An 18,158-nucleotide genomic window follows, 5' to 3' on the forward strand; every position below is an offset into this window, starting at 1 on the left:
ACCCAAAATATAATCCACACATCAAATGAGATACAAGAAGAAAGGAGGAGTGGCCCCTGGTTCTGGAAAGACTCAGTGAAACAGTATTCAGCAAAACCAGAACCGGGAAGTGGGAAGGGGTGGGTGGGAGGACAGGGGAAGAGAAGGGCGTTTGCGGGACTTTCGGGGAGTGGGGGGGCTAGAAAAGGGGAAATCATTTGAAATGTAAATAAATTATATCGAATAAAAAAAATGTTTTGGAAAAAAAAACTAATTTTCTGCATTAGTATTGCAAATATTTAATCATGTTATATTGTTAACTTGTAAATACTCACTGTATACTTGTAAGAATTAGGCTCGTTTGAAGCTTACAGGATGAAAGGGCACAGCAAATATCTGTTCTTATATATGGGACAATAAGACTAATTCAACTTGTGTGCTATTCTTATTTAATGGCTTCATGGTGCACATAAGTTCCATCATAGAAAATGACTATTTCCAACTACTCATTATCAGAATTTCTCAGGTCTTTTTTTTTCTTGGTCATAAGTTCTTGGCAATCTGAGAACCTTGTAATACTGAGCATCTGGTAAGTGTGGTGTTAACAGTAGAGTTTTTAAAACTTAATTGGAGGAAAATGAAATGCTTCTTAGAGGAAAATGCCACTATCCAGAAGATAAAATATGTTCTAAATGGACAGGGAGTGTGCAAAGCCTTGGGAAATGGCAGGGTTGTAATTTTAGTTTACGAAAAATGTGAATGAATGCAATGGCCTCTGGATGGTAATCTAGGTCAATTAAACCATTGTTGACGAGTCAGAGTACATTTCTAGGAATTGTTTTTATTTTGCTTTGTTTTTCTCTGTAGAAATCAGATATTGTATAAGATACCACAGTGTTCTTTTCATTGTAGACTTCTAGATAGAACACACCTATGAAAAAACAAGGTGTTCTAAGGAGGAAACAGTTTTATTTAAAATTTGCTTGTTCTTCTTGTTTATTTACTTACTTATGCTAGCCAATTTATTTATTTATTTATTTATTTGTGTGTGTGTGTGTGTGTGTGTTTGCACACATGTGGGCTCATGTTGCATGTAAACTTGTATAGATTAGAAGGCAAGATTGGGTGCCTTTCTACTGAGGTGACTTTTATTTTCTTCTCTTTCTTTCTTCTTTTGTTTTTGTTTTTGTTTTTGTTTGTTGTTGTTGTTGTTGCTGTTGTTGTTGTTGTTGAGACAATCTCTTACTAGATGAGAACTTTACCATAAAGGCTAGCTGAACAGTGAAATCCAGATATTTACCTGTGTATGTCTCTCATTTAAATCTCAATGCTGTTGTAAGCACATATATAGGTTCTGAAGATCAATCTCAGGTCTCAACCTCCCAAGTCAGTTGCTTTCATGAGTTCTCTTAGCAGTCTTACCTGTTACTCTTTAGACATTAAGATTCATAAGGTCATGCAAGGGTCAGTCTACAAAAGCATTACAAAGTAAGTTTCAATCTCTTACAGTATAGCAATTGATATCAAGTCTTAATTTATGTGTTTCAGATATAAAATAAGACAGTAACAATGGAAGGTAGTACAAAACACAGCTAATGGTGGCTCTAATCTACTCACTGGGAGGGCATAGTTCTAGCTGTGTTTTCAGAGGAGAGGAACACATGAGATTATAGGGACAGCCATGCTTTGGATTCTCTTGGGTTAATTAGGGGTGAGTTGTCCTTGGCTCTTAGATGAGGTGTTTCATCACTGACTGTGTCTTCTGTAAGGAGCTCCAGAAAGGATCTTAACCTCTATTTCCTTCTCTACTGTAATATCTTGAGCTGTCACATGTCTGTCTTTCATCTGGAAGGCCACGACTACTCTAGTCCTCAGGTTCTCCCTATTACAAGATTAGCTATGATAAATGTGTCTTCTCATTGAAGGCCATTGCTTTGAACAACTCAAACTTATTTATTTACTATTTACTTATGATAACTCCAACTTAAAAGTATAAATTATGTAAAATATTGATTACAGCTGAATTTTTTCATTTTGTATAAAAAGTTGTACTTTAGAAAGTTCAATCTACCCATCTTTATAAACATAAATAATAATACTTTCAAATTTGATGTTAATTTGTATTTAAGAACTTCTAATTATATCCGTGCTGCTTTTAATATGAAACCATCTAAGTCTATTTTAAATGAAATACTTATTATTGTTTCTCTGATTTTCATGTTTTCTCTATAAAATTAAGCTTTCAAAAATGACATGTGTTTTTAGGACATGTAAAAGGTTATTTTATGACCATTTTTCTCAGACTATGTAGGTATATGAAAAAAAATTAAAGACTATCCAAGAAGCCTTTTTTTTAATACTACTGATATATAAGCAGGTAATTTTAAAGTTCATGAACACCATACCATTCACTATCCTTATTTCCCACATTCTTAAGTATTTTGCTCAAAATATCTTGATGAATGTTCTCTCTTCACTATACTGAAAGCATCAGCATAAAGATTTTTACTCAAGCTCACACAAAAAATGAAGTAATGCAAATGATCACTTCATCCTGCAGGTAGGAAATATGTAAGGAATCTAAGCTCTACTGATCTTGCACCTCACACAGTGGCCAAGAAGAAAAACAGAGGAAAAGCTGAAGTCATATTGTTCTGGTTCCTGTCATGTCTTCATCATGTACAAATTATAGAATCTCAGATGGAACTTTTGCAATTAAGTTTTCTATTAGAAATTAGAGGTGTCACCATAGGATTTAACTCACAGGGTTGCTTGATATATTCAACAGGATTCTTCATGTGGATTGCATAGTATACAAAGTGATTGATATGTTTCAATCTATATGGTCCTTGAGGTGCGGGCATTATATCCAAGAAGACACAATAATAAAATAAGATCTTTTGATTTTCTTCTTAAAACATGAATATACATTACACAACCCAGATACCCTAAGAATAGTTGAATTATTAAATCAAGGAAGAAGGAGAGGACAATTAAGCAGAAGATGTTCACAAAGACATCTTAAAGAGGAAATAATCAAAAGGCACAGACAAAGTTGGTTATTCTATTGAGGTTTGTTGGTAAGAGTTCTCAATGATTCACACAGATAGCAATTGCCTCCTTGTTTTTCTGGGTTTTAATGAGAATAATGTGTTAATTGTATTCTTAAAATTATTGTCTATACATTATCCACAGGGTTCATTTTTCAGCCTGCTAATCATAAAATTTTTCAAGATTTGCTAATTCTTATTGTTCTCCCTGATACCTTGGCCCCACTTCTGTCTCAACACTGAGTCTGTTGGATCTCACTGGAGATAAGCTACTAGATTATACTTTGGACCTGACAGTATCAGATTCTAAGAGTGAGATATGTAATATAGAAGAGTAGGAAGAAGTTTTAAAATGCGAGGGTTTATATTCATAATACATAGGCAAATTACAAATGGTTTTGGTTTAAAAAAGTCAGATATTTCTCTGTTCAAAAGAATGAACCAGCCTTCATTTTAGAGTTGATATGCATGGCCTCATTCCTGTCCTTTTCAGTGACTCCCAGAGTCCTCCTTTGAAGTTAAAGTAACTTGTTCAGTGTAAAGTGATTTGCAAATTTTGAAGTAGCATGCACTAACAAGGACATAGAGTCCAGCATGGCCTTCATTTTTCCTTCTGTTAAAAGCAGGAGGCTGTGTGATTTACTTTAGAGATACATAAAATCTTTTTCTAGAGAGCCTAAAATAATCATGGCACACACATCCTGTTCTCCCTTTGAAGGGGCTGTTAGCAGTGTAGTTTGAGGCTGGTTTCTCACAGGACTGTGGTATTTCAAAGGCTAGTTCTTGCTATTCCTAGGGAGCCAGGTTCTGAGTCAGCAGAAATGAGGGGCTGTCTTGCCCGATCCTCCCACACTGGCTTCCAGGCATTTTCTAACAAGTTCTAAAACCATCGACCAATTTGTTTCCTGTTCCCAATGGCATCTGTCCTCTTCCATTTCCTCCTCCAGTCTCCTCATCTCAACAGTGGCTCTGTATTCTTGCTTCCTTCCAGTTCATGTTCATTGGCTTTAGGGACTTGTCATTATCTTTGCCCTTTGTCAGCTGATGAGGAGAAATAATTTGTAAGAGTGGCAAGATTTGTACCTAGTGAAAGGTGAGTTTTGGGGCTATCTTTTCCCAATTTCAAGGTATTTATTTCATTGTTATTAAGAGGGACAGAAAGGTGTGTGGTAGACGGTGTGTGTATACATCATTATGAAGGGACTAACATTAACATGTAAAATTAAAATAATCACAAATGATTTCATTTACTATCTCTTCAGCCTTTAAAACTAATTACAGGGACCCTTTGCAATCACCACATAGCTCCTCCTCTCCCTGTAACAACACTTCCTGATATTTCACCTTTACAACTGTCAGGTTTTTATCAATAAAATTTGTTCTTTGATGATTTTATCCATGCATATTGTGCATTTTATATTCTCAGTATCTCTTTTCTAAATCCCACCCCTGTCATACCCTCTTGATCATGCTCATGCGCTGTTGTTTTTTAAACCAATTGAGTTCAACCAGGGCCGTTTGTGTTACCATAGACTTGGATCTTGGATATCCATTTGTGTATACAACTGAGGATGAAGACCACGTCTTACCAGAATCTTCTAGTAGCCAATATTTCAGCACAGAGGAGTAAGATTCCTTGAACCCATCCATAACTAGTTGTATGCTGGGACAGCTATATGTAGGTCCAGTGCAGGTAACCACAGTGGGCTTGAATTCAAGATAAAAACGGCTGCTGTGAATATTTTCAGAGTAACTAACTCTTCTATAAGTTTTATCCTGAGATTTTTTAAAAAACAAAGTAGCTGCAATTGTTTTCTTTTCCTCCCAGTTATTCCTATAATGTCAGATATTTTTCCATGCCCATTTTTGTTACACACACAAAGACATAGCAAAACCCAATGTTATAATACAGAGTTTTTAAAATATTTATTTATGTAAGTACACTGTAGCTGTCTTCAGACACACCTGAAGAGGGCGTCAGATCTCATTACAGATGGTTGTAAGCTATCATGTGGATGCTGGGATTTGAACTCAGGACCTTTAGGAAGAGCAGTCAGTGTTCTTAACAGCCGAGCAATCTCACCGTGCCCTGTTATAATAGAGATTTAAGAAGGTTGGAGCCGAGATCCTCCCATCACACAGGTGATGGTGTGATGTCTCAGCTCTGCCATCTCAGGCGGTCCTGTTTACTCACATTCCTCTCAACTGCACTTGCTGTTCAAATGTGGGCCCCAAGGGGTGGAGAGATACCTCAGCAGTTAAGAGCATTTATTATTTTTAGAGAATATCTGGGTTCAATTCCAACACCCACAAGAGCTCACAATCACCTAGATCATCTGTCTTCTGGGGCAAGGGGTATGCATGTGGCACACAAACATGCATGCAGATCAAACATCCATCCACACAAAATAAAGAATTTAAAAATATTTTTAAATCTGTCTGAATGTATCATAATTCTCAGGCTAAAATGGAAAGTGATAGAAAATCTTAAAAATAAAATTTTGAAAAGGTGGACTTGAATTCAATCTTGCTGCTCCAAGATTGATACCAAGCACATCACTGGTGCGTGTTAGCTAGTATTATTAGCATCAATAACTTAAATAGGTGATTAGGGAAGACTCACTCTCATTTGACTCCTGTCATTGTTTCCATGGACAAAGAATTGTTACAAAGTGCTAAAGAGAAGGGAGACCTTTGGACTGAACCCTCTTACAAGTGGTGCTTTCCAGAGAGCATTTCTGCCTTTGACCTCCCTGTTAACTCTGTTCTTTCATCTGTCCTGCTAACCTTCCTAAATTTCCTCTTTGTCACATTCTCATCCCTCTAAATGTCCTCGGGGCCTTCTCTCTCAGCCATAATGGTTTTAATTTTATAAAGAGTAAAACATGTTATCCTTGGGTCATTTCTTTTCCTTAATTCTTCCTTTGTTCCCTTAGCTCTTAGCCAAACATCCACACAGCAAATGAAAAGAACATCTCAAAATGGGCTCAGAAGTGAGACCATGGAATAATAAACACGGTGTGCCACACTCCTATACTTCTTTAAGCACATAATTATTGGCTGTCGATTGCTCTGTGAAGCTGTATTCAGACTTCATTTTTATTCTGAATATTGCTTTTTCATTTTTTAGTCTACAGTGTAGTTACTCTTCAGCAACAGCAAATGTATCCACGGATGGGCATTTTCTAATTGATTAGATTAAATGAATTACATTTGGAAACTTTTGGACATGTGTCCAAATTTCACATAATTACTTCTAATTGTGGAATTATTTTTCAGATATCAAATCTGCTGTATATATACACACACCCTCCTGCCAAATTATATTGCACAGTACGTTGCCAAGAGAGTCACAATATGGCTGAAATTAAGCTTCATTAGGTGAAACAGGATGGGATGCAATTTAATTTTAAGGCTGGCTGTAAATACTAGAAGAAAGATTTGCTTTTCTTCTGTCTACCAACTTAAAAGGATGATATATTACTTTGCAAATCCCAGGGGGAAAAGGTATCTGAAATAATTCATGCAGTTTCTCAAAGGTAAAGAACCTCATGCTTAAAACTGTGCTATTATTTATCTTTACCCGTCATCCATGTGACTCCCTTGGTCTGTAAAAGAGGCCATTTTATTTTAGCAGAAGGTGGATTGAATTTCTGCCAAGTCAGTGTATTCCCTAAATGGATATGTCAGAGGCAATATTGTTTCTCAAAAATCATTTAGGAAGCAGCATTTTTACATAAGTAGGCTCTTTCATTAGTTTTGAATTAAATTTGGGCAATTGCTGTTTCTGTTATGGCTGCTTCTTGGAAAGCCCAAGCAATGAGGGAGTCCTGCGTCCTTGAGTCAAAATTTCCTTTGGGGTTTATGATGCCTGTGTCAGGCTTGGAAGATTGGGATGGATATAACTCGTCTGTATACCTTCTTTGTGAAGGCGGATGATATGCTCAAAATTGAGTATTTTACATAAAACCAATTGAAGACTGAGGTTTTAAATTGTTTGAAGATGATGTGGAAAGAAAGTAAGTTGATGTAGGTTTCAGAGTGTCCCAAGAAATGCATCTGGTTTTCATTTGTAGCCTTGACAGTACTGGGGGGGGGGAAATATAGTCATTAATTCCCCAGATGCCTCCCATTGTCCTGAAGATAATGTGTATTTAATTGTGCTGTGACAGAATTACATTGATGGCTTTGTGAGGTTTGAAAGGATGTCTTGATTTTTTTTTATCTAATAATAGATATATTCTAAAAGAAGTATCTATTAGTTGCTATGAAAATATTTTTCCTTTAAGCAAATTAATAAAGGGGGCTATAGACTAAAGGGGGTCTTGGAGATATTAATTATAATTAGTAAACTAATATTGTTCTGTTTCATTTTAATTTCTGTATAGAGGGTTAAAAAAATAAAGCCAGTTAGATCTTCTTGCAGACCATCCAACAGTTGGGATAGAAGTGGGATTCTTTCACAAATATTTGCATCATACTGCTTCATTAATTCAAATTAGTTGAGAGTCTAGCTGGATTTGATTTTAAAGGATGGATTGTGAAAGTGTTTATCATTCCATATTGTAATTAGTAATATAATAATCAATGTGGTAGTCACATGGCTAACTATAACAGGAAGCTTCTCCTTACCTATAGTACATTTTCTTTAAAACTCTATGCTCATCTGAAATCACCTTTTCCTTAAAGAACTTTAGGGAAATAATGAACTTTATTCCTTTCTAGAATTCAGAGCATTGCACATTTTGTAACACTCAGTGTATCACTTACCAGCACATTTTGTCCCTTGTTAATTAGCAGTCCGTGCATTGAGTCATTCATTATTTAAGAAAACTTTGCAATCATTACTAGCAAACTTCAACATTTCTTTTAGGCTAGGTCAATTTAATCATTTCTCACTGCAAATGAAAAAATTCCAGGTTATGTACCAGAATATTCAAAATATTAATTACTACCAAATATGAGCAATCACTTAAAATACAGTAATGTATTCCTCAGCATTGGGAACGACTGTGATACATAGAGATCAGGCTTTATCCTAGTTAAAAGTTTGGAGATATTTTAATACTTGGGGATCATTAGAAGTCTCTGAGAGAACTGAAATTGTTTTGTACAGAGGCCAAGCAGCCTATGAGGCCTGATTAATGGTGTCTTCAGTCCAGCATGTGGCCAGTGTCAGGGGGGCAGAAAGCTTCCAGGAGAAAAATGCAGTAATAAAGGTTTTCACTGACCAGCAAGTCACTGTGTTTGAGATGACAGAATTAGTTAACAGCCATTTCCAAGGAAAGAGGGTAGTGACCAGCAAAGCAGCAATTCCTACTTCAAACCCTGGAGCTGGAGTTTAACTCGGGGTAAATGAAGGCTTAATAATGTGTGAATTTTAGATCATCCAACTCCAGCAGGATCCAACTCCATCCCACTCACTCTCTAAGATACAGGAATCAGAATATTCTTATGCATGAGTAAAGAGAAAATAGTAACTAGTCTTCTGAGACTAGCAAATTTGGGGTTCTGTATTTCCTCAGTGGGCCAGATCTGAGCCAAGGTTAGAATTCTGAAGCCATGACATGAAGAAAGCTTTAGGTCTAGTTTGAAGGGTTAAATTGAGTCTGGTTCATGAATATAGGTTCCTTGGACCTGTCCTATCTCTGTCTACCTCTCATAGACTTTGACTCATACAAAGGCTATCCTGTCTTGACCGATGTCTTCATTTTCTAGGAAGAAAATGAAAGACAGGGAGTGGGTTGGCCTGAGGCTCGGGCTTTACTCTCCTCTGGATTTGAGACTGAAATTGTACAAACCACCTGAGTCCTTGGAGTTTAGTTTTTCAGTCAAATTGATTAATTAAACTCAGCCCTAAAGCTACCATCCAGGGATAAGAGTCTATAAGCCTAGAAGAATCCTATATTTGCCCTTCTCCAGTGTGCTGAAGCTGTTAAGTGCTTTGTGACATATTTATGATTTATTTCTGGAGCAAATGTGTCCTGGGATGGGGCTGAGGGTCACGAAAGACCTATGTTGACCCAAGCACATCGATTCAGTCCCTAAGTGAAGCATCTTAGACATTTCACCAGGACTGGAAGAATTTATTGATATAGATTAAGACTAACTGTCCATCAAAGCAGCAGGTGCTGAAAAAAAATGATTGCTTTGACAAATGGTTTCACCCCATCCGTGGGTCTCTAATATGTCACTTTGGAGTCCCCAAGGAAATTACTTCCTGATCCTCCAGGCAATAGTGACCCTCTCTACTTTGAAATCTTCCATTACTTGCATTGTCTAACAGTCTACTAATTGACAGTTAAGTATTTATGAAGGAGGACTTCAGTACATGTAATGCTTTAACCACTCTCAACTTCTCTTCAAAATTAAAGACATATGTTTTAACTGTGTTGTGGTGTCCTGACAGGTTCAGCTTCAGGACATGTTCCCCTGTCTCTTTGTAGCTGCAGTTGTATCTAAAAGCCTTTTCTACCAGGCATTCTGGGAGCTTCACGTGAAGTTTACTGAGATTTCACTATGCCTGGTGGATGACGGATGGAGAAGTGTCAGCTACTGTGCCAGTATTGAGTGCAGGGATGTTGTAGCATGCCATTGGTTCACCTTAGAGATGAGCTGTTTGGGGACTGTCTCAGCACTGGCATCTTATACTTCATCTGGCTCGTGTTGGAAGAAGGGAAACATGACAATAGAAAGACAGCAAAACCATTGCCATCTTGTGGTGCCCTGGATGAATTTGCACTTTTGATCCAACCCCAGTGTGATATGGTTTTATGAGTAGAGGGTCTTGGTATGTTTCACTCCTCCATTATTGTCACTTCTCCATCAATAACACAGTATTTACACAGCTATGTGATTGGTCACTGTGCACTGATTATCAACTTTTCTGGGTACAGTATACAACTCAGTCATATACAACATGAAGCAGATTTGTTACTTACTGGCAAATGACAAGGAAAAATTAAAATCTAACTTATCCTAACCCAGTCTCCCAAGGTACAAAAAGCACACGACTGTATGCTTAGCTCTGCATGCCCCACCTGAATGTGGCCACTGTCGGTGTTATATATTGGGGTAGATGGCATTATATTGAAGGATACCTTGCTGTCAGGTCACTAGTAGACAGTCCAAGCTTTTTTTGGCCAGTTCTTCTCTTCTATCATGACATGAAATTTCTAACATGTTCTATAGCTATTCTTCAGAATGATAGGTAAGCAGTGGGAGAGAACAGAGTCAGTTTATGACAACTCAGATGGAGTCTCCTTCACAATGGACACTAGGAAATTCAAGTAAAGACATCACCTAGTAGAGTGGTTCACACCACAGACTCAGAAACCAAACTGCCTGCATCCAGACCTTATCTCTACCAATCCTGAGCTAGGCTTATGGGTAGATGAGCTAAGAATTTTTAGAGTTATTTTTATTATTTTTAATTACATCTAATTATATATATATAGATAGATAGATATAGAGATAGAGATAGATATATAGATTAGATATATATATAGATATATAGATATATAGATATATAGATATATAGATATATAGATATATAGATATATAGATATATAGATAGATATATAGATATATAGATATATAGATATATAGATATATAGATATATAGATATATAGATATATAGATATATAGATATATAGATATATAGATATATAGATATATAGATATATAGATATATAGATATATAGATATATAGATATATAGATATATAGATATATAGATATATAGATATATGCATGTGAGTACAATGCCCAGGAGGCCAGAAGATGTTGGAGTCCTTGGAGCTAGAGTTGTATGGGATTGACACTATCTGAGCTAATGCTCCAATTGTGGGCAAACATTTCTATACTGTAGTACTTTTATTTTAAAACTAGAGGTATATTAAGAACATATAGGACAATGTCAAAGAGAAGCTACCCAGACTAAATGTGCCAGTGTGTGTTTGGTGTTATAACCCATGCTTGGCATGCATTATGCATGTTCAGTAAGTGGTTAGACTAATCAGCTCCCCACCCACTTCCTTCTGATCTGCTGCAAGAGTTCCTTTCTAGGTGGGAATAAGTACCAACACACACAAGATGGGAGCCAAACACAAAAATACCTAGATTTGTTAATATTTATTTGTGGGATGCTCAGAATCTCTCCTTCCTTTGCCTAGTAATCCGTAGCCGACTTAATCTTGTGAGTAGAAAATGTCTTAAACACAGATACAACCCTAGAGTGGCTGGTTTAAATGGTGACTGCATATTTTAGAAAGGCTAACCAAAGAGTACACATGGAGGGACCCATGGCCCCAGCCACATATGCAGCCACATATGGATGATATTTTCTGGCATCAATAGGAGGAGAGGCCCTTGGTCCTGTGAAGGACGTTGATTCCCCAGTGTAGGGGAACGCCAGGGCAGTGAGGTGGAAGTTGGTAGGTGGGACAGGGAACACCCTCATAGAAGCAGGGGGAGGGGGAGGGGATAGAGGGTTCTGGAGGGGAAACTGGGAAAGGGGATATCATTTGACATGGAAATACATAAAATATCCAATAACAAAAGAAAGACTGAGTTAATCATATTTACTCTGTGAATGTGTGTCTTGTGCGGAGTTCCTTATTCTGAATCCAGCCATCTTATTGGTACCTCTCTAGTTTGGGTCCCCATCCTACTGACAACTGTAGTATGAACTTTGTTTAATCCTTGCTATCATCACTATCCCTGGGAAGCTCTACTATTTTCCCCAGTACCTGCTGTCTCCTCCTCTCCATGCCCTAACTCCATGACAGATGTATTCTTACATTCACAGTGGCAATATAACTTTGCCCTTGACTTTCATCTTAAGTCATATTAAATTGATTTGGTGAACTTTAAAATAAATTAAAGTATTTCAAATATTTAGGTAAATATTTGGTGTTGTTTTCTCAATCTCTTCAGATTACTGTCAGGACTGATTCAGACTATGTCTTTGTTCACAGCAACTCCAACCAGATACATACAACCTGTATCTTTTTCATGATGTCATTTATTTTCTCTTTTGCTGTTGGTCTGGTTCTTATTCAAGAGTCCTCTACCCAGAGTGGTGATGGATCACAATCATCACTACATCCACATCCAGAGAAAGCAAAGAAGCAAAGAAGGTGGCTGGACTCACCACACAGTCCCCTCCCAGTGCGTCCCACCTTTAAGGCATTTTCCACCTGCTCAACTGGATGGAAATGACACACAAGAGATAATGTATAGAATAGTGCAAGCCAGTCAGTAGATAAACCTTCCAGACCTGCAGCTACTGCTCACAAAGTTAGGAACGTTCCAAAACTTTCTCAATGTGAGGCAACTCTGTGTAAGAAAAGTAAACAGCTTTATAGTTAAATGTTCTTTTTGATATACATTTAAAGAATTAGTACACATTAATTATACTGAACACCGTGTTTCTTTAAGAGATGTTCATATGCTGAGATCACATTTGCCCACCACTAGCACAAGCCATTTTTCTCTTCCTATATACCACCTCATTGCTTTAATATATTATTATATTTCATGTGGCTCACATGGTTTACAGTAGTGTAGGCTGATGACAATTTTGCTTCCCTGGTGGTATGCACAGGACCTTCCAGCACAATAGAAGCTCGCTAGAAGGAGATGCTCCCAGGTTGACAGCATCTTGATTTGTCTATATCCTCTGACTCAAGTGGGTGGTGCCTCCAGTAATAGGGTCTTGCCACCAAATTCTAGAGGTTCAACAAGAACAATGACAGCAGTCTTTAACATTTGGAGTAGTTTACTGAACCCTTTTTTATCTATGAATGTGTATATAGTTTCAGGCACTTCTACAGTAATAGGTCCCAATATGGCATTTTCAAAGGTCTTTAATGTAAGCTTTGCCTTCCTAAACTCCCTTTTCTACCCTTCCTACCCTTCCCACCCCATTCACGTATCCCTTCATGTTCCATTATCCCCCCTTCACCTGTCTTAAGAGTCTATAATCTATTCCCCTTTCCTGGAAATCCCCTATCTAGCCACTCTCCTATTGATATACACATGGGTCAGTTCTACAAATCATCTATGGTAAATATTGCTGCAATAGATATTGACACATGTGAGTATTTAGTATGCCATTTCCAGGGACTCCAGTTTCCACTGTTAAATTTACAGAACGGCCAGGAACTTTTGGTCTCAGCCACATCTTGCATTCTTTTGGTACTGGGGATCTACAGGTAGAGGTCAGGAGACACTACAGATGGACACACAGTAACTGCATCCTAAGGGGCCCCAGCTCAGACCTGAATCTGCATGCCTGAAAGCACTCCCTTCACGACGTTCTGAACCTCTGGGTAACCCAGTTAAAAAACTGCTTTCTCAAGCCAGAACTGCAGTCAGAGTCCCATTTTTCTTCTTGTTCCAAGAACCATTTTTCTTCTGTCTTTGCCAGCTCCACCCCTCTGGGGAGTCACAGCAGTAGATTGGTTATGCTAAACACTGCACCTGAGGGGTTCGATTTTGATGTTTTTCACAGAGCCCCAGTCATTTATATAGTTAAGATAGACTCTTCTTGAAACTTCACCAAGGCATTTAATTCTGTTTTAAATCATACCTCTGGATAATTTGTGTCTGTGATATTTCCTCTGTTCGTGTGAATTCCCTGGGAGTCCTTTGCAATTCAGGAATCTCGAGTGCTTGCCCTCTGTCTCTATCTTTTTTTTCTTTACTCACCCGGAAGGCTAATAATGTAGAACCAAACATTCTTATGAGAAAATGTTTGTCTTGATTCTATATACTGTTTAGAATCATAAGCCTGCTAAAGATATGAGCAATTTTAGGAAAGCCCAAAACGGTGACATAAGCATTTATGTTCTTATCCTTTAGTCTCTAGGCCTGTGGAAAGTACGTTATGCTTGGGACCTGCCCCCTCAGCCTCTCAGCTCTGCAATGTTCCTTGCTCAACAGACTGCATTGTATCTTCCTGGTCAGCCTGGGGCCCGTGTGTTTATGAGAACTGCCATGATCCTCAAGGGAAGAAAGGTGAGTGCCTATGCGCATGTTTCATTCACTTCCAGTGTACACATCTACTCCTCAGAATAAGCCAGCTTAAGACAGCATTTGTTTGTATTGAGATAACTCGCTCAGGCTTGGCAATGTTCAGTTATTAGGGAGACAGCTGAGGACATTTCTATGAAGCACAGAATCTGACCTTGATTGACTTTTATGTTAGTCTCAGAGCTGAGTTAAATGCCTCCTGCTCAGTTGGAAATAATGTTGGTCCTAGTAATTCAGCTAGTTGGTAAATTGCTGGCCTAGTGTATGCAAAGCCCTGGTTTCAACTTGCAGGACCACATAAAACCAGGCTTGCTGGTATATGCTTTTAATCCTAGCACAGAGATAGTGAAGATGCAAGTACTAGAAATTCAAGGCTATTCTTGGCTACAGAATGAGTTTGAGTTTAGCTTGGTTTATATGAGCTCCTGTCTCAAGTACAAATGTACCTTACTCTTTCTTGTAAGTAATGGTTCCCACTGATATCCATGATATGATTCATTGTGATCACACTGGAAACCAACTATGTTTGTTATTGCTAACATATATAAATAACATTTTCAATTATTCTTACTTACTTAGCCATTATAATCTAGTTTGCCCCATTTCGTATTTAAAATGTTCATCCCCACTCCTGAAAGTCCATTTCCAGAGGCATCTTTCCATCCTTCACTGACCTTTTAATTTCCATCAGCATCTTTTCTCCTTGCATGTTGTGCTAAGAAGAAATATTCCTTTTATTAATATGAAGAGAAATAAGATCCGATGGCTTTCCAGATGGTAGGTTGTGTTTGCTAGGTTATAATCCTACTTTACATGCAGAGAAATACCATATGCCCAACTGTTGAGTGCAATGATCCTTGTGCCCCCTGTCTGTGCAAGACAATGAATATCTACTAGAATTTCACATGATTATCATCCATGGCTTGCTCTGGGAACACACATGCCCATATTCATCCACAGGTTGCAGAGATTTCATTTTTCTCTGCCTCTTACTGTAAAGAAAAGAAGGAAGAACAGTATTGAATCTGGGACAAGAGAATGCTAACTTTGATTTTTTTCATTAATTTATCGTTAATAATTAATATATCATTATTAGAAATAAGCTAAGCTTCTATATGACATGAAGTCCCATACAAATCCCCGTGTTCAAACACTGGATTTCTAGCTGGGTGTTCTGTTTCTGAGTGCTGTAGAGCATTTGAGGTGACAAGAACAGCTAGAATGGATGAGGATCTGGCAACACATATTTGAGGACTAGAGATCCACTGCACTTCCAGTTCTACCTTCTACTTCCTGCCCTTCTAGCTAGACCTCAAGGTTCAGCTACCATGGACAGAGCTTCTTTAGTAACCAAACATTCCATGGCATGTGGGCGGCATCCTCTGAATATGTGAGCAAGAGTAAATCTTTCTTCTCTTTGGAAAGTGGCTTTTGTCAGATATTTGCTCATAACAGTGTGAACCTAAGTAGTATATTATATAACCTCAAAATCCTCTGAGTTGCTTCAGGGTTTGGACCCAGAAAAGTTCCCATTAACACTAACAGTACACGTATGCTCTGTATATAATTAGAACCTGTCGTTTTCTTACAACTATGCTTGAGATTCCTTAGGGTGACTTGCATGCCCTTAGAGCCTAGTCTTTGTCCTTCTGTATTTTATCTGTGCCATGACAGCTTTTAAGGTAATCTCCTTGAAAGCTAAAACACTTCAAGCTTTACCAAGACTGAAAACTACTCTAGTGAGGGACTTCCATGCACATAAATTCTCTCTGCATGATGTGTCATTCCTCTTTGCTTTCAAAGATGTAGATGCACTCATCACATCCAGTGGACTTCATCTTATTTTGGGTACCTATGGATGGAGGTAACATGAGCCCATTTCATATTGATTTCAAGCCAAAGAAAAGATTTATTCACTCATAGCCCGAAAACAGAATGGCTGCTGGGATGACACTGAACAATGTCAGGGGCTCTCGACTTTCCTGTTCCATTCTTTCTACTTTCCAGTTCACCAAGCTATCTTCTCACTCCATCATTCTCTGTAGTAGGAGCTTGATAAGCCATCTTCATAGATCAAAGCTTAGCAAGAAATTTCACTTAAGATAATAATTAATTCAGTAGAGAATGTCTCTTCCCATAGTGCCAGGAAGAGTTCTGGAGAGGAACCCCATGCCGGGCTCACTTCCAAACATTCTCTGATCAGGGGATGGAGCTTGAGTGGGCCCCAAGCTTATGTTCCCAGAATGTTGAGCAATAGCTGCTCTCAACCTTCACTGGCTGAGAACACAGAACAGGAAAAGAGGAATGGGATGCTGACTTCCTTAAGGATAGGTTGAGAAGGCAAAAGTGATTCTGAGCCTACACTTTAGAAATGATTACTTGATAGATACTGTCAGTCTTCTTGTTTTGGTCCATTGGATCCTTTATGGAAATTTGGAGCATAAGTCTTTTCCTATTTCTGTGTTCAATTGATTTTCTCTTTAAACAAAATTCTCTCTCTCTCTCTCTCTCTCTCTCTCTCTCTCTCTCTCTCTCTCTCTCTCTCTCTTTCTCTCTCTCTCTCTCTCTCTCTCTCTCTCTCTCTCTCTCTCTCTCCCTCCCTTTCTCCCTCTCTCTCTCCCCCCTCTCTCTCTGTCTCTGTCTTTCTCTTTCACACACACACACACACACACACACACACACACACACACACACACACAATGGAGAACTCCTCTTTCAAATTTTATTTCAGTCTTCCTTCTCCACAACTCAAACACATCCTTGGAATACATGGAGAAAGGATGTAACTCTTTCCCCTTGTATATTCTCTCAACATACCTATATGTAGAACTCTCTCCTCACTGAACATTATTCTGAGTGTGTTACCTCCTGAAAATATATGTATATCCATCTTTCATGTATGTTGAAATTTGTCTCCTAAAAGATATTCTCAAGTTATAATGGCACATATGTGTCAGAAGTAATTATTATGGTATTTGCAAAAGGGTCATTACCAATGTAACTGGATTAAAATGGGGTAATACTAAGGAAGGGTACCCATATTATAATGATTGATGTTCTTATGAACAGCAGAACTTTGGATAGAGATGCCTGCTTAGAAAGATTTACTTAGTTTTGGGTTCTGAGAGACTGGGTAGGGGCAATAGGAGTTATGACCTAAAGGTGAAGGAGTCCTGCAGCCCCTGGGGACATGTTAGAGTTACTGTCAATACTTTTGTTTTTGTAGAGCCCCCAAACAGGTAACTATATTATACAACTGGAAGGTGGCTTCTTTGTGCAGTGCTGAATCACCACAGTCAGGAATAATGGACAGCTTTTTTGATTGCTATTCTGGCTAAGAGTTTACTATTTTAAAATAAACCCCCAAAAGCAGAGAGAAATTGGTCCTGTAGGTCTTGCTGAATCCTGGCAGAACCACCTGCCTCTAATTCCTCTTGGGAAAAATAGGGCATGGAGTTCTCCCTCTGGGGAAATGATTTTGTGCCTATAGGCAGACCAAATATGTGCTGGGGATGGAAGCAATCATCTTATTATTTCTACCAACTGGTGAGGATAGAGTCTGTATTCTCTCTGTTCTCTATTTCTGTCCCATGATCCTGTAGGGACTGGACCAGTTACTGATTGGCACAAAGTAAATATGATTTAGATTCCACAGTGCCTGGATACAGAGGTGTTGGAAAAAAACCCTGGGATGGCAGTGGTGTGTGTGGATCTGCATTTGAATTCCCTCCTCAAGAAGTCCAACTAACTCACTAGCAGAAATCCAAAATATGGATAAATTGCTGGCTACTTAATACCCTCATACACAGATACATAGGTCCATATTCATACACTCTTTAATAGTTACACATATAGAAGGGAGAAAAGTAGATGATTTAAGGGAGAGTCAAACAACCAAGAAGAAAAGAGACTTGGAAATGTGAAGACTTTTGCTCAACACACATGTCCTTCTGATCACCACGTTTTTTCTTATTTATTCTATTCTCTTTATTTACATTTTAAAAATCCAGAAAGGAATAAAGGAGCCAGATGCTAGGAAATGTTTTATTAGCTGATAGAATGAGTTGTTATAGAAATTATCTTTACATGTCT

General features: G+C 38.1%; 1 protein-coding gene across 1 annotated transcript in view; it reads left to right on the forward strand.

Moving 5' to 3' along the window:
- Thsd7b (thrombospondin type 1 domain containing 7B) overlaps window positions 1-18,158 on the forward strand; it is a 949,886-nt gene that overhangs the window by 394,902 nt on the left and 536,826 nt on the right. The window contains exon 6 of the mRNA XM_052200991.1: window positions 13,896-14,051. Coding sequence (XP_052056951.1) covers window positions 13,896-14,051 — 156 coding nt within the window. The remainder of the gene's footprint in view (window positions 1-13,895; window positions 14,052-18,158) is intronic.

This window comes from Apodemus sylvaticus, chromosome 12 (genome assembly GCF_947179515.1).
Source record: "Apodemus sylvaticus chromosome 12, mApoSyl1.1, whole genome shotgun sequence".
NCBI classification, from domain to species: Eukaryota; Metazoa; Chordata; class Mammalia; order Rodentia; family Muridae; genus Apodemus; species Apodemus sylvaticus.